The 17,283-nt window shown below is 51.5% G+C and overlaps 2 protein-coding genes across 2 annotated transcripts; both read right to left on the bottom strand.

Annotated features, from left to right (window-relative positions):
- Window positions 1-774: 774 nt before the first annotated feature.
- Window positions 775-14,376, bottom strand: msh2 (mutS homolog 2 (E. coli)). The gene is given in 17 exon segments (XM_048987257.1): window positions 775-1,256; window positions 1,662-1,840; window positions 1,978-2,225; window positions 2,570-2,774; window positions 2,863-3,108; window positions 3,322-3,419; window positions 3,528-3,678; window positions 3,842-3,965; window positions 5,217-5,326; window positions 5,409-5,469; window positions 5,471-5,609; window positions 10,125-10,258; window positions 10,665-10,814; window positions 10,897-11,043; window positions 11,155-11,436; window positions 12,114-12,268; window positions 12,994-14,376. Coding segments are annotated over 17 exon segments (2,808 nt in total). The 5' UTR covers window positions 13,202-14,376; the 3' UTR covers window positions 775-1,085.
- A 73-nt stretch (window positions 14,377-14,449) lies between these two features.
- Window positions 14,450-17,059, bottom strand: LOC125715574 (tumor-associated calcium signal transducer 2-like). Its single transcript, XM_048987297.1, has 9 exons — window positions 16,715-17,059; window positions 16,318-16,422; window positions 15,916-16,177; window positions 15,738-15,803; window positions 15,597-15,660; window positions 15,374-15,472; window positions 15,042-15,239; window positions 14,885-14,929; window positions 14,450-14,780 (listed from the first exon to the last, which is right to left on the bottom strand). Exons 1-9 carry the CDS (start codon window positions 16,770-16,772, stop codon window positions 14,754-14,756), a joined length of 924 nt encoding a protein of 307 aa, XP_048843254.1. The 5' UTR covers window positions 16,773-17,059; the 3' UTR covers window positions 14,450-14,753.
- Window positions 17,060-17,283: the final 224 nt, after the last annotated feature.

Genomic DNA, 17,283 nt, shown 5'->3' with positions numbered 1-17,283 from the left:
GGAGTCACACATCTCTCTGGGCAGGCAGAGTCAGGGGACAGTGAAGGACAGTGACATTATCATGTTATCAGCACTGAATAAATAATTAATATTATTATTACTGTAAGAGAGCTTCACTGTCCAAGGGGCAGCCAGCGGGGGACTCTGGCATTGAGGCCCTGAAGGAGTCACACATCTCTCTGGACAGGCAGAGTCAGGGGACAGTGAAGGACAGTGACACTTAGGCCCTATCCCTGACTGCTGCAATAACTGTCTCAGTATCATTTAATGGTTATCATCTGTATAAGACGGAAGGTTTCTTAATCAGAGGGACAGTGTGGGTACTGCAAACTATCCATCCATCCATCACCATAACCACTTAATTCCAACTGGGCTTGCGGGGGGGCCCGGAGCCTATCCTGGGAACAAAGGGCACCGGCGGGCAGCAACCCTGGGCAGGCGCCAACACACCCCAGGGCACACAAACAGAGAACCAATTCCGACTCGCCAATCAGCTTAGCCTGCACACCTTTGGACCGAGGGAGGGAACCAGAGCCTCCGGCAGAAACCCACGTGAAAACAGGGAGAGCATGTGAGAGAAAGGACCCGGGACCGAAGCCGGGACCTTCTTGCTGTGAGGCAGCAGTGCTGACCACTGTGCCACCACACTCCCCCCTCTGCAAACTAAAGACCACTATTCACAGCAGCCAAAACTCAGCAGTAATACTGAGACAGGCAGCCTGCTGCACAGGAAACCCCACTGGTTAGCAGTGGGCAGCCAGACACCAGACAAGCTGCAGGAAAGAAACACCTTTATTCTCACAACAAGACCTCCTGATATAGGGCAGATGAATTTCAGACATACGTGGGGATGAATGAGGGCAGGACTGTTCAAAGGGGGCTCAGGAGATTAGGGTTAACCCTCCAGTGACTGATATGCACTGTAAACAGCAGGTGAGACTGACAGAATGAAGCTCTGATCAATACCGAAGCAGCACAGGAAGCACAGCTATTGGCCGCAGCTCCAGAAGCACAGCTATTGGCCGCAGCCCCAGAAGCACAGCTATTGGCCGCGGCTCTTTGCTCCTGGACTCTCTGCCTCCCTTTCAGACAGAGGCTGTCGTTCTGGACACCATCTCCTCTACAAAGCTGTTCTTCTTGAGCAGGACCTCCACCTTCAGCTTCTTCAGCTCCTCCTTGATGTCCTGGTCAGAGATGCCACTGGCAGCGAGATCTTTCACCTTGGTGAGGAAATCCTGGATGATCTTCTCTCCCTCCTTCAGGAAAAGTAAACGGAATGTTTGCTTACCTGCCCAGCAGGTAGGTGGCGCTGTTATACTGCAGACATCATAACTACTGCAGCCAGAAACCCGCTACAGGTCAGGTCAAGTGCAGGATATGTAACCATGACAACACAAGGGGGCCGTTTACAGACAGGTGATGCTGCGGCTGCCTGCGGAGGCCCACTGGCTCTCTGTGCCTTGCAGTCTGGGTCCTGCCTTGCATGCGGGTCAGACAGCAGCATCTGACAGTAAGAGCTGCACTGCAGCACGCAGACGACGCCCTGAAGCCAGGGAAGCAGCTCCAGGCGTGTAGAAGAGCCACCTGCTCTGGGCCCAGATCCCACAGGAGGACCTTCTGTGTGGAGATTGTGAAGCCCCCGGCTCAGCGGCGGCCCCTACCTGTCTGTCTGATCGGCTTCTCTTGGCGTCGGGGGCCCCGTCCTGCCCGTCCTCGCCCCCCCCGGCCACGTCCTGGAACTCCTCGAGCTCCAGGGCTTTCTGCCGCGCGCTGGCGATCACGTGCTTGGGGAAGCTGGCCAGCTCGGCCACGTGGATCCCGAAGCTCTGGTCACACACTCCTGGTGAGCAGGCAGAGTGTGTGTGTGAGACACAGGGACAGGGGCCACACTATCAGCTATTATTATTACTCAGGAGGCCCCGGTGGGGCCCCGTTCAGATAATGGTGAGCGAGCGAGGTGACTCCGCCCCCACGCACCTTTCTGTACCCTGTAGAGCATGGTGAGCGTGCGCTCGGCGGTCAGCGCAGTCACATGCAGGTTGCTCACAGTCGCCACCTGCTGGCTGAGGGCCGTCAGCTCGTGGAAGTGCGTGGCGAACAGGCAGAAGGAGCGGCAGCGCGTGGCGATGAACTCGGAGATGGCCCAGGCCAGGCCGAAGCCGTCGTACGTGGAGGTTCCTCTGCCCAGCTCGTCGATGATGATGAGGGAGTCTTCTGTGGCCGAGCTGGAGGGGCAGAGAGAGAAAGAGAGAGAGGGAGGGAGAGAGAGAGAGAGAGAGAGAGAGAGAGAGGGAGGGAGGGAGAGAGAGAGAGAGGGAGGGAGAGACACACGCACAGAGATAACAGTTTAACTGTGCAGGTCCGTCTGACTCCAGCCACCGTTTCCTGATTCTCTGGGATAATTAAATCCATAAATGAACCAAACACTGCCTGCTGAAGGTGAGGTCTGTTACCTGTACTTTACCCACAATGCCCCAGGTTATCCGCGGTGTAAAAGCTCATCCCAAGCGTGTGCCCAGCCCCCCCAAGCAGACGGCACAGCGCGGCCGGGACCCCGTGCCTCACGCACCGCAGGATGGCCGCCGTCTCCAGCATCTCGGCCATGAAGGTGGAGACGCCCTTCAGCTGGCTGTCGGCGGCCCCCACGCGGGCCAGGATGCGGTCCAGCACGCTGATCTCGGCCTCGGCACACGGCACGAAGCAGCCTGCCTGCGCCATCAGCGCGATCACGCCCACCTGCCGGATGTAGGTGGACTTGCCCCCCATGTTGGGGCCTGTAGGCGAGGGGGAGGGGCGGGCGTGGAGGTCAGCGTTGTAGCCGGGCTCCGGGGAATCCTGCACACGAAAAGCCGGGAACCTTACCGGTGATGATGTGGAACATCTCCTCACCGCGGCTGAAGGAGACGTCATTGGGTATGAAGGAGACGTCGTCCTGGGCCTCGATGCAGGGGTGCCTGGCCGCCCGCAGGAACAGCCTGCCCGAGCCCTTCTCCAGCACCCTGGGCCGCACGTAGGGCACGGGGGCCGAGTGGGACGCCACGGCGAAGCTCACCACGGCATCCAGCTGGGCCACCACCTCGTTCAGGGTCTGTAGCGGCTCCACGTAGCCTGGATGGTGCACAGCACAGACGGAGATCGACACCCCATACGGCGTACATCACACAGAACTTGGAGGGTGAATTCCCCCCCCCAGGATAATGTTCCAGGGCAATTAACAATTGCTTGGAATACTTTCTTGTGAGGGCTGTATGTTGCCTGATTCAATGCGCAGCTCCCTCTAGTGGCGGGAGGTTAACCTCGCATGCAGAGTGAGACCCTTACCCGAGGCAATGCTGATGATCTCCTTGACGATGGCGTTCTGCGCCCCCTCGTACTCCTCCCGGTTCTTGGTGTACTCCTCGTTCAGGGAACTCAGCTTACTGTGGAACAGAGATCCATTCCGACATGTGGAACCACATTTTCCGTATGAGTCTGCAGCCTGGGCCGCTGCTGGGTGCCTGCGGGCACTGAGGCGGGCTAAGGCTCACCTATTGGTGAAGCGGACGCCGTTCTTCTGCACGTCCAGCGTGGTGAACTTCTTGTTGTTGCGCAAGCTCTTCTCCTCCTTGCAGGTGACCCGAAAGTAATAACCCATCTGGGCGTTGGACTCCAGCTTCATGGTCTTCCCAGCGTCCAGACCTGACGAGTCGATGGGGCACAGTTATACATAGTGATACGGTCTTCCCAGCGTCCAGACCTGACGAGTCGATGGGGCACAGTTATACATAGTGATACGGTCTTCCCAGCGTCCAGACCCGACGAGTCAATGGAGCGCAGGGAGGATCCGGCATGTTCCGCTCACCAAGTTCCCGGGCCGCCGCATTCAGCGCCGCCTGCATGTCCTTCTCCAGCTGGTCCATGGCCTCTCGCAACTCGCTCAGCGTCGGGTCAAAGGATGGCTTGACCAGGAACTCGTGGTTCTCGATCTGAAGGGGGGGAGGAGCAGATGGAGATGAGCTCCTCAGGCGAAGGAGCAAGGAGGAGACAAAGTGACAAAAACACGAAATGGACCATCAGACAGTCTGCGGGAGGGAACGTGCTCAGCAGAAGGGAACCTAAACTCCACTCGTCCCACAGTCACACACTCAACACAAACATTCCAGCAAGACTGGATGTGCCAGCTGAACTATAAAAGTGAATCAATGTCTTTTACCTGAATGTGGAAAATGTTTGTTGTAAAAATTTACTTTCAGATCTACTTATTTACTGCACATTCCAAATATATGACACTATGTTTTGGTTGAAAATGTCATTTAAATTACTCATGTTTGAATAATATTTATATTCAATTTCTCATCTGCACTATGACCAAAATGACATTAACGCAAGACCTGCAGCAGGGAAGATATTTGTAAACCAGGACAATTTTTGAAATTTTACTTTCTCATTCACTTAAATATGATGCTCACTTTAAAAATGTGATCCAGATTGTAAATATTAAGTATTATTGAAATGTCAATAACTGAGCTCAAGTTTACAGACCGCAGAGGCATATAGATGTAGTGCATCAAGCACGTAAGGGTCCCATTTACCCTCCGTCTGACAACCTAAACGCACCCCATAGAGGTATTCACACTGTGCGGCCTGTCCCCCCCCAGGGAAGGAAATGCAGGGGGGTGCAGGTGAAGGGAAGAATGCAGAAAGCAGAACTATGTAGGGGGGGGGGACATTAAAATAATGTGCAAGACAGACGGGCAGCGGGGTTGGAACTCGCTGGACTGCAGTGACTGGTAACGAAAGGACAGTCTGCGGTGGGAAAGGTGCTCGGTTATCACTGGACTGCAGTGACTGGTAACGAAAGGATAGTCTGCAGTGGGAAAGGTGCTCGGTTATCGCTGGGCTGCAGTGACTGGTAACTAAAGGACAGTCTGCGGTGGGAAAGGTGGAGGAGCCATGGAGGACTTAATATCTGCTCATCCTGCTCCTTTCTGCCATCATGAGATAGTGCTGCTAACATTTATGTCTGTGCATTTCAAAATAATCAGTTTTAGTTCCTCACCCAGACAATTCCTGTGCAAAGGATGAAAAAGATCCATCAAACGGGTCTTGAGGTATTGGGTCATATACCAAAGTGCTAAAACCACACGAATTCCCCAGAGGCCGAGGAAAACGAGGGAGGAGAGAGGGAGGGAAAGACGACAGCAGGGGAAGCGAGAGACGGTGGTCGATTCCCACACCTGGTTCATGTCCAGCGTCGTCTCGATCATCTCCTGGTACTTGTAGAAGTCTGAGTTAAGGTCCTTGAGGGGCGAGATGAACACGGCGTGCAGCAGGACCTGGTGACTTCCTGTGGGGGGGGTAGGGTTAGGGAAACAGATCCGCTTCCACAAGGTCCCGGCAGGTCAGCCAGACCCCCAGGGGGCGCTCACCGCAGTGTCGCTCCAGCGCCTGCAGCAGGCCCGGCAGCTGACCCACAGCCTGGTAGACCCGGGTAGCAGTCCTGCAGCGTGCAGCTCTGCCTCTGAAACTTCCTGGCCAGGCGATTGAGGTCCGGGAAGCGGCGCAGCAGGTCGTCCTGGCAGCTCTGCCGCAGCTCGGCGTCCTCAACGAAGCTCTCCACCAGGTCCAGCCTGGTGCCCCCCAGAGAGAGCAGGAGGCAAGGGCCATCAGGGCGGGGCCTCACAGCCCCCCCCCAGCACTTTCAGGCCATCAGATCTCTGATGCACGGAGGAGCATGCCGGTCAGGTTTAGACTGGCTATTTCTTAGATACAAGTTATTACTGACATTTCAAACAGACTTACTGAGCTGTGCAGGGACATGAAACCACAACAGCACTTCGGTTAGAATTAGCTGCCATGAACAGACGATTCATGGCCCAGGTTACTGTACTGGGTTCATAGTAAACAGCGGCATAGGCTTTGGCGATAAGATGATATTATGGGATTTCTGCTACATGACTATAAGCGGCAAACTTCACTGCACGCCATACACTGCTTGACTGCATGCAATACACTGCTTCACTGCACGCCATACACTGCCAGTGGATCCCGCTATGGGTTCCAGGGAAAGGTCCCCAACATCTAGCAGGAGCACATGTTCATTGGTTAGTACACCAACTAGCCTAACTAGTTCTACAGTAGAAAGGGGGCGCTTAGTTATGAAGAACAATGATTTGGTCCAGATGTAAGAGTCTGATCCGGCCCTCGGGGTACGTCATGAATACAGAAACGGCAACTGGAGAATATTTTTTAAAAAACAACAACTCCCACCACAGCAATGACTTTTTACTTTTGCACTAAAAGCAAAGGAAAATGACAGAAGGTGTTTCAGCAAGAATCTGGCAACATTTACCATGATACAGTGGTTACTTTGTTAAAACCAAGTTAAAGGTTTCCTTAAGCAATCAGAACGGGATCCATGTTTACATACATCACAGTCCCTTTAACATCACGGTGCTACGTTTTGTGCAAAGGAATTAACTTTTGCCTCAAAGGATGCTCTAAAACTTGCAATGGTCCATGAGTTGGGCGTGGGATTTGTCATCCAAGTAAGCAGGCATTTCACACACAAAAACTGCAACGTTCCCACCACCATAGGCGACGCCCTCTTTATTTTGATAAATGTGTTACTACTGGTTCACCTTGCCGATGTTAAAATTAAAGCCCCAATTCACGGTTCCTGACAGAAGCTCTTCTGTAACAAACCACGTTTGCCCCTTTTCAAGGACGCAGAAGCAATGCCCTAAATCGCAGCCACAGATCACAGAATGCCGATTTGTACTTTGTTTTTTTTTTTTTTTTAATGATTTTGAAAACGATACTTAGCTAATCAGTTAAACTCCCAGCATAACAAATGCAGCTTTGCAGTGCTGCAGATGACCACAAGATGGCAACATCGATCCGCTAAAGCGCGGCGTCATGGTTGTTTAATCAGATAATGCTCGGCATTTAGCTGCATTAACACTGAGGAGCATTTTGTATCGACAATTAACGTTAAACCCATAAAATAATTAGAATGTGTTTCAAGTACGTTTTATAAATTTGTCTTGATTTGGAGAAAAACACTTTCAAAAGTGCCGATACCCAGTACAAGCCAGTCTGAAAATGGGAGCGTTTTGCAGAACGGGCACAGAAATGGCCGGAAGCAGAGACACAGGAGGCCGGGTGAGATTACGCCCGGTACCAGCAGGGACAGCGCTCTGTTTACCACCAAGGTCATGTGACCTTGTAAAAACAAGCAGGGGGCAACCAGACTGGTTTCTCAGTTGACTTGATTACTGTCACCATGGAGAAGGGGCGGGGGTGGGGGGGTAGAGGGAGACATGAGAACTATGTGCTTGTAGATACAGCAACAGACTGATACCGTCTGCTAGCAGATATTTCCAAACACTCCCCGTTCAACATCAGGCAGCCACAGTGGTTTCTAAGGGATCACAGACGCATGCAGTCTCGGGGGGGGGGGGGGGGGGGGGGGCAGCCTGTGTGCCCCATGTGCCGCCGCCGTTCAGCTCCGCGGTCTGCAGACGCCGACTTCCTCCCCCCATGTTACCGCACTGTGCCCAGCAGGTCATGTGACAGAGCGGCCGGCTAGAACAGGCACGAAGTGGGGGATCAGCGACTGTGGCTGACCCCCCCAGCCCCCGCCCCCAAAGACCATACACTTCCGCCCACCCCCCACACCTCTCAAAGAAAACACACTCCCCTCACCCCCAGGCTTCAAAAAGCTGCTTGGCTGGTTCACTTCATTCCCCCCCAGACAATCCCACAAGGCACCGCGGGCAGGATAAGCCGGACAGGACGCACCTCAGTGGCGACCAGCTGACACTCGGTCAGCGACGGCCCCTAGGCATTCTGGGACGCACTCAGGAATTCCTGCTTCTCGCAGTTTCCACAACATAATAAGTGACTGGCTGTGTGAGGACTAATAGGTTACTCTGCAAAGGGCTTTGCTTAATGATCGGAGAGCCTAGATAACTCACTACACCCTCGTTTTTTTGTGTCGTGTACCACACCACAAAAACATGGCCGTTAGGGGGAAGGAGAGGAACCACAGACACATAACTGCTTCCTCGTCATCTGGTCACTTTGGGAAGGAGAAGCGAAGAAGAGACACCAGCGAGAAGCAGATGTATGTTCCCACAAGCCCCCACCGCCAGGCAGACCTGTGTGAGTCGTGTGATGAAGGCCGCACAGCCAGTACGCATGAATTAGCGGAGAGATACTCAGGCATGTGCTGGGGACACGCCCAAGCTCTATGGCAGAGTCTGAAAAGCAGGTCTACATGCAGGGTGGGGCCAGGTAGGCCTCCGGGTGAATTCGGGGAGGGGGGGGGGGGGAGGGCTGGGGATTTGTCATCCAGGTAAGTAGGTATTTCACACACAAAAACAGACACTTTATTAGTGGATCTTAAACGATGGAGGGAAAAAAAGAAAACCACTAAAACAAAAGGCAGCGGTTCTCTGTAAGCCGGGCAAAAGAAAGGAACAGGGGGACAGAGGGAAGGAGCAGACATGGAACCGCGGTTCTCTGTAAGCCGAGCAAAAGAAAGGAACAGGGGGACAGAGGGAAGGAGCAGACATGGAACCGCGGTTCTCTGTAAGCCAAGCAAAAGAAAGGAACAGGGGGACAGAGGGAAGGAGCAGACATGGAACCGCGGTTCTCTGTAAGCCGAGCAAAAGAAAGGAACAGGGGGACAGAGGGAAGGAGCAGACATGGAATCTGATCCTGTTTAAACATGGCAATTAGTAAAGAAAAACACAACCACAGAGACAACCCCCCCCTCAAAAAAACGACACTTGGCCAATATTCAGGCTCCAGTCTGACAGTCGGAGCTCCAGACCGAGACAGACTCTGCCACACCTTCATTCCAGCCGGCTGCTGGGGGTTTGGGACAAAGGCCTTCGCTGGCCAGGACTGGTTTTGACAGGAAATGCCGTGCACCGAGATTTTTGCCGGATAAAACATACAGGACACCACGACAGAGTAAAGGGGGAGGCATCTTGGCTCAGCTCTACTGCTTTACTGATACAATCATCGTTGCAACGTCACTGGGCAGAGATTCAAGAGCAAGGCGGGGAATGACGACATATTCTCCTGGAGCAGCATCGAGCCAACGAGACCGTTTGTTTTTGCTGTCGTACAGCAGACTGCGCAAAGTGTCGGGGACCCCAGGGGGCTGCTGAACACGGCCGACATTCAGCGCAGCAGGCAAGCGGCTCTCCATGCTGGGGGCCACAGGGCTAGTTAGCGGCTGGAGCGCTAGCTGAACATTAGCCAAAAGCGGCGTGACCGGTTACACGGGAAAAAGCAAAGAGCCCGAGTTCACAGGATGAAAAAGGGTTTTTGTTTGGCTGAAATATAATAGCACACCTGGCCACAGCGGGCAGCAAATGGAGCGAGGCACACCCGTCTCCATGGTGACAGGCCACACCCCCAGGAGGAGCCAAAACTAAGTTCAACAGAAACCAGATTCAAATCGCTGGGGGAACGCCACACTGTCACGGCTGCAAACGGCGAGGGGGTGCGGCTCAGCGGGTTAGGCCCGAGAGCCTGCGATCAGAAGGTCGCCGGTTCGAAACCTGTCGCAATGCCGTTGGGGCCTCGGGCAAAGCCCTTAACCAGAGCTGATGAAACACTCGCAGTCATCACTCAATACGATCTGGCTTCTATGATCAACTAAAATAAACATTTAATCCTGTAAAGTGTCATAGAGACATCAGTTTATCTGTCCTGAACACTTTGAACTGAAGTGAATACAAACGGGAATTTTACACTCCTGTAAATACAGATTATTTCACAAGACAATTCCGTCGCGGCTACTTATTGCTGCTAAGTGGCACCATGGGCAGGATCCGTGTTTTCAGTCACACACACTTTGGCTGGCAGGGAAGGGAGCACAGTGACATTAATAATGATCCAATTGCACAGGAAATGTCGGCTGTAATTCAGCACACATTCTTCCTAAAAAACCATCCATGCATTTCCTGACACAATAGTTGGTGCTTTTGGTTGCCTTCCGGATTGCCCTACGAGATGCAGTTTGCGTGTGCAAGGCAGCGCGACCCCCTGTGCCTCGATAAGCCCCGCCCCTGACCCCCAGAGCCCAGTTAAGCCACACCCCCAGAGCCAATGCCCCACCCGCTCACCTCTCTTCGATCTTGTTCTTGTCCACGAGAGGCTGTTTCAGCCACTGGTTAAGCAGCCGCTGCCCCTGGGGCGTGCGACACCTGTTCAGGAGGCCAGCCAGCGAGTGCGTCCCTGCGGCGTCATCCGGGGAGGCCTGGGGGGGGGCGCGTGGCCGTTAAACGTCAGAGCGGACTGCGAGGCCCTGCGTCCCACCCACACTGGGCAGATCCCGCTCTGAATACATACTGCTGTCTCTCTCGGACAACACAAAACACCCGAGACGGAGTTTAGAGAAGCAAGAAAGGCGACAGACACCTATGAGTAAATTTACACTTTATAGTTTCATTTATTTAATATGTGTTCTTTAGCTAATATTACCAATATATTCCTGGCTTGTGTGTTTTGCCATAAGGGGTCCTGAATGGTCTGGGGGTGGGGGGGGGTTTGTGCTCATATTAGCCGCCAGCTGCCCCTGCCCGAGAAACGGCTTTGACACAAATCACCCGCCGAACAGAAAGCGAGGCCCACCCCCAATAAGCGAGACTGCCATGACCTCTGACCTGGAAGAGATTGAGAGCCTGCACGGCAGCGTTGTCCAGCCGCATGTACTGGCCGAGGTCAAAGGCGGTGAGCCTGAAGGAGCCAAAGCCGGCCTCGTCCGAGAGGAGCTCCAGGTAGCGGATGACGGCGGCCAGGGCAGACATGGCGACCTGCGCAGAACATCGCAGCTGTTAGGGTCCTCAGAGGCACAGCGCCAGCGTCCCTGAACTACACCCCCTGCCCCAGGCGCACCTGCTTTTCCATCTCAGGCAGGGCGGCGCTGGACACGGTCTCCCCTTTGCGGGCCTGCAGCAGACGGTCCAGGTCCTGCACCACATCCTTGGTGGTGAACTCCACCTTCTTCCTGTCCGATACCAGGACGCCGCCCCGCTGCACCACCTGGCAGACATGGCACTGGCTTAGCATCACATTAGCATAGCGTCACACGGGGGGCCCTGTGTGTGTGTGTGTGTGTGTGTGTGTGTGTCGGGGGGGGGGGGGCTGAGGTACCTGTCTGAGATTGGCCATGTCTCCGGTTGCGTCCCCTGCTGGGAGCACGCACTCCTTCGGCCCGATCTGCACCAGCAGGGCCTCCAGGTTCGAGAACTGGTCATTGTCAGGGAACTCACAGACACCCAACTTCCTGAGGGTGGAGTCCACGTAGCCCACGCCCACCAGGCGCTGCCCATCGCTGGAGCCCAGGCGCACACCCACCACCCCAGCCCCGGTCCCCGAGCCACCTGCCCCGCCAAACAGGACCTCCTCAAACTGTGTGAGGTTCCCGGGAGACGCCTGCAGAAAAAGGGGATCAAACAGGCAGCTGATTAGCCAAGGAATGAGAACGAGGGTTCAGGTCCTAAATACCCAAGAAGGCAGCGAGGGCCAGATCATCACACCTGCAGCAGCTGCTTAGGGAAACTGCTAAATAACTGACAACTTGCATCTGCACTGCATTCTGCTGTACCTGCATCTGCATTCTGCTGTACCTGCATTCTGCTGTACCTGCATCTGCACTGCATTCTGCTGTACCTGCATCTGCACTGCATTCTGCTGTACCTGCATTCTGCTGTACCTGCATTCTGCTGTACCTGCATTCTGCTGTACCTGCATTCTGCTGTACCTGCCTCTGCGGCTGAACAGCCTTGCATCACCTACTTATTGCCCCTTCATTGTACACTTATACTGCACAGTCCTTTGTAAACTAAAAACCAGCTTAGTGAAACTGAAAGTGTTCTGCAGAGTCTCTTTCTGATGCGAGGACTGGGAAGCAGACCCTGGTAAATCTGGACATTAAACAGGAAGAAGGCATGGAGAGACAGGATCATGGAGAGACAGGATCATGGAGAAGAGTAGAACGTCAGAGACAAAAACGGCCCGACGCAGAGAAGGGCGTAGTGGCCGAAGTGGACAATGGGACAGGGACCGAATCCACACACAGCGCCCCCGCTGGTGGCCAAGCAGCCTCACACCTTGTAGGCCAGCTGCCAGTCGTGATCTTTGCTGCTCTTGCTGCCGGCCTTGTTCCTGTACACCTCCACTCTGTACTGCCTCACCAGCAGCAGGTCCCGCACGAAGGACTCAAAGTTCATCTTGCTGAGGACCACACTCTCCAAGCGCCTGGCTCCTGGAAGAGAGTCCCTGACACTCTCAGCCATCGAGAACTGAACTGTTACGTTCTTTACCGCGACTTTGTGTCCATTGTCGCCGCTGGAATGCCGTCAGAACCACTTTCACCCCAATACAATAATTGCCTGTGCCGTTATACCTCGTTCTGAGCATGCTTATTGCCCATTTTATTTGCTATCGACGAGAAGAGCGTATTTCAGATTTCGTTTTTCCTCCCTCGTTATTTCACTAAACATTAAAATTCTCACTTTTCTCACGATTAACAAGCTATTTTAAGCCATATGCAATCCATACAACCTGAGCAAACTTAAATTCAACCAGAGACAAAAACGAACTGGCAAAAAACTGACACTTAAAGTAATAGGTGCCGTAATGTAACATGGTTTTTACAGTACGCTTTACATTATGTATGATTCAACCATATCCTGATTAATATCACTAACACAGATTACGTATAAATATTAAGCATCGCAGATAGAATTATTAATGGAAAACACTAATTTACTGTTACCATGTTAAAATGGGCAAATACGAGGTTATTCTGCTTCATGTGCGTAAGTTTACTCTACGACTGCTTTGCAAAATACTTTGAAATAGTAACACCGCCAGTAACACTGTCGCCAGTGTCGGAGCTTCTTATATAGTTATCTAGCTACCAAGTGTATTTTGAACTAGCTAAGAAGCTGAAGAAGGCTTAATACAGCGATAGAGACCAACTGTTACCTGATCCGAGGCTTTTAATAACTCCATTGGTCTTGAATACTTCTTTTGCGGCAAAAACAGCATCTTTTCCATGCACCGTATAGTAATCATTACGATCAAATACCCTGACCGTGGTGTCAGGCTTCTCGGACATAGAAAAGTAAAAATTCAGGAATCCTTGTTCAGCGGCACTGTCCATGGACAGGGTCTGTTTCGGCTGCACCGCCATGCTGGAATCTCCCGCCACAGCGCTCGCGAAAGGTCAAAGGGGAAAGGGGTACGTCGCCATGGTAATATAAAATCGCGCGCTGGAGTACGTCGCGCGTGCGTATTTTAAACTCGGAGAACGCTGTGGTTTCAAACGTAAGAAATGCTTATTTAAATACGCAGGTTCCCGTCTCAATACCTTTTCTGACGTATATTTTATGCAGGAACTTAGAAGCAGCATAATCATTAGCTGTAAACCTTGCAATATCTCCCTTGCAGTAAACCAGGAAATGCTGTAGACGTGAAACCCTGTACTAATGGTTATCAACTAACGAAAACAGTACCGATTTGATGTATTTCTAGATATATATGGTTCATTAATACGTGGCGTTATTTAAATTCTTTACCTACCATATCAGAAGACCTCAAGTGGGACAAAAACATCACTGCAAGGGAATGAATTTTGGCATGGATGGTACCGTGTGTGTTTAGGAAGGTGGGGATTAGGGGCTGATATGGTCTCTGCCAGTCCTGAAACCAAACCTACGCCCGTGCATTACCATCAAGAATCTGATTCTGCTTTCTCGAAATACATAACTGATAGCGAGAGAAATGTAGCCATCCAGTGACTTACAGAAGGACCACTATGAAAAAAAATCAAAATATGCAGAACTATAAGGATAGTAAGCAAAATACCAAGTCACCATAAGTCACTGTGGTACAGTAGTAGCCAGCATACCGAAGTACTAACATTAAATTGTAGCCCAATATACAATTGAAATTAGAACAGCTGTAGCCATTGTTCATCTTCCTGCCACGATGACTGAAGTCGCTCATCTTCCCCTTACCTGTTGAAGCACATCTGCTTGGCATCACCCTCCTTACTGGCACATTCCAAACGTCCTACAGCTCCATGCATTTACCAGCACTGTCGTACACTTGAAGCGCAATTTCATTGTGTATTTGTACAATGGCAAATTAAAAGGAATCCATCTGTTACACAGCAGTCACCATTCTGTCAAGCTATTATTCCAGGGAAATAGCGTTTGCATCACTGATGTTAACACACCCGCAGTGGTTTGTTTTTTTTGTATAATTGGCTGATGACCAGTCCTGATTATACTGCATTTAAAAGCCAGTAGAATGGAGAAAATGCTGAACATCCAGGTCATGTGATATATGGCAGGAACCTGTTAATGTTGGATGTGAAGGTTGAAAGGCAGATTTAAATTTACCAGCTGAAACATCATTGGATGAAAGACAACAGGAGTAGTTTAAAAGTTTCTTTTTTTATTACAAAATTCACCATCTTTCACATGGATGCAAATTTAAAACCTGCATTACAAGTTACATCAGGAATCCCTCACCCAGGCATTTACAAGCCTGTCCAAGAAGGTAAGTACACAGGTCTAAAAAATAAAAATTATTAAAAACACAAAGTGCACCAAAATGCACGTGACAAAATCAGGCGAGCTGTCCCATGTTAGCTTTCAAATAAAGGTCATATGGGCACAAGGGCAAGGTATGTCCACGAAGACGCCCTTCCTTCAGGTCCGGGTACAGGTGCCACCTGACTACTGCATCTCATCCATCTCTCTGGGCTACAAGGAATCGAGAAACGTTAGTCCAAAGCCCACAAAGAGGTCACACTTTCAGAATTGATCACGTCAAGAAGTTGGCATCGGTCATGTGGTCAGGGACTAACCTGTGTCTTCTCATATCGGGCACGGTCCCGTCTCCTGGCAAAGAACTGAAAGGAAAGCATCGTTTAGGGCAGTGCTTGACTTGAAACATTTGCATCCATTTCTTGGTCAACATACTGCATCCATATCACACTTCCAGGGTCTCTAACAAAGACCTACCAGAACAAGCAACCCAGCTGCAACAGCAAGGATGACCACCACGATGACGGCGATAAGGCCACCAGTCAGCCTCTTCATGGTGAAGGTGGGGGGCTTCTCATCCACGTAGTAAACCACGATATCCTCAAAGTCCAGAGTCTGACTGCCAACAGTCGGTAGGAATTTCTTCTCGCCCGTGAAGAGGGGCAGGATTTTAACCTGGAACGGGCAAGAAACATTGTCCCACAACTCCAATGGCAGCCATTTAGAGTAATCGAGTGCACTTGTTGTACAGGACCAGACCAACTGAGTTCTCTAGTCGCATCAGGACAAAGCAGAAGTTCTGTGCTTACATCCTTCTCCATGTAGTAGGCGGCACGCGACAGGTCAGTGGTCCGGTCGGCCTTCGGCTTCACCACATCCACCATGATCAGACGGGCATCCGGGTCATACTGCCACACAAAGTTTGCATTAGATTTCCCCAAGCAAATTTCAACACAAAGTATCAGCAAAACACTTCCTGGAGAAGCAGAGTATAGGTCAACAGCAGTACTGTAATGACCATGCAGGGCATACCTGGGTATTGTTCACGAACTTTCCATCCACAAAATAGCGGTCGTGGATAGCATCTCCAATGGCCCTATAAGCAGATTGTGATTAGTCCATTTACCAAAGTTCAGAAGACATTGTTAGGAAGGTTAGAGGGCTGTCACACACTTTTTCAGTGCAGCTGGATCCACCGCCGAAGTTGTGGGCTTGTGTTTCAGCTGCAAACGCACCCAGCTGGAGAGAAACCAGAGAAGATTCAGAAGATAAACTTCTACGTCTTATGATAAAATGCAACACTACATGGCTACAACACAGCCGCAGGGCACTGTGCTCTAACGATACTCACATAGTTTCCACCAGCTCGTCACACTTTATGCTGTCCTTGTCACCCTTGTCAGTACGCCTCACTCCTGCACTGTTGACACACCAGCATTCGTTGGTGTTGTTGCACTGCTTGGCCTTGAAGCGGCCATTAGCCTCACAATCTGGGTCATAGATGCCATCGTTGTCCACAAAAGCGTGCTCCGTCGGCTTGCCAGAAGAGCGCGTGGACTGGCCAGTCTTAGCACGGTACATCTCAGCCTTCATCAGGAAGCACTTTGGTACCACTGTCATAACATACACGAGGCAAGGTCAACAGAGCAAAAATCAGTGTTCAAACAAGCCAACATTGAACTCCAGTGTTACAACTCAGGGAAAAAAAAAAAAAAAAAAAAAAAAAAAAAACTACTAAATGAAGGTAACTCACAGGTAGAACAATTCAGAGGAATACCCAGGCCATCAGAGGCAACTTTGAGGTAGCACTGGCAAGGGGTACCATCACAAGTTGCCCATTTCATGGTGTTGCATAGACCTAAAGAGAGAAGCACGTCATCAGCAAGGTTATCCGCGGCCACGACCTGCGGGGTGGCGCAAGGGGGCGCGCGTGTGCGCGCACCCGCATAACGCCCCAGGGAACCTCTGAGATCAAGTATCCATGGGCGTTGGTACATCGACATGGGGAGTTACCGCGCGGCCGGGAGCCCTTTGTCTTAACTGTGGGAGTTCCGATGGACGTTTGGGAAAGAACTATATACACCAAGAAAGAAACCGTCACCGCCAGTACATTATATACACACACACATAATCACAACCAAAACACTTACACTGGGCTGAAGCTCCCACCGCAAAAGCGACGACAATCAGCAAAACGAGCGACTTCATGGCAAATCTGTGGGTTTTAAAACTATAAAGCAATGAAAAGAAAAATCCAGCGGAGAAGTTCCTTTCGTCCGCGCAGGTATTTCTCAACTAGTCCAACCGGTGTGACTACAGCTTCAGAAGTCAGTACGCAGTAAACCTCAGTTTACCCTCGTAAATTGTTGTAATTTCTCCGGAAAACAGAAATATCCTTTTATGCGAAATCCAGATTTCCCGTATCCTCTCCCACAGTAGCCGAATATCCACTACTCCAGCGAAGCACGTCTCCCAGCGAAGTTACACCTGTTCTGACCTTATAAATAGTGGTGCTGTGACGTCACGGAGGGGCCGCCCTGAAACTGCAGGTGTGAGCTTAACTGAGCGGCGCGCGGAGGGGGGCGGGGCCGTGCCGCGCGGGACTGGGGCAGAGCAGCGCACTCAGGATGCATCCGCGCCTCTACTGTTGCTGTTTTTGTTATTGTTGTTGTTGCATGACAAAACCTCCGTGGCCATCATTCTGTTCGTAGAAACTATT

The sequence above is a fragment of the Brienomyrus brachyistius genome, chromosome 20, assembly GCF_023856365.1.
Source record: "Brienomyrus brachyistius isolate T26 chromosome 20, BBRACH_0.4, whole genome shotgun sequence".
Lineage (NCBI taxonomy): Eukaryota > Metazoa > Chordata > Actinopteri > Osteoglossiformes > Mormyridae > Brienomyrus > Brienomyrus brachyistius.
The sequence above is the reverse complement of the archived record's forward strand: the minus strand, read 5'-3'. Positions and strand labels throughout refer to the sequence as shown.

Coding starts and splice junctions, on each gene's coding strand:
- LOC125715574 (XM_048987297.1), bottom strand. CDS start 16,772: ATGAAGTCGCTCGTTTTGCTGATTGTCGTCGCTTTTGCGGTGGGAGCT. Junction 15,473..15,596: donor AGTTCGTGAACAATACCCAG/GTATGCCCTGCA, acceptor TTTGTGTGGCAG/TATGACCCGGATGCCCGTCT. Junction 14,781..14,884: donor CCCGATATGAGAAGACACAG/GTTAGTCCCTGA, acceptor GATTCCTTGTAG/CCCAGAGAGATGGATGAGAT.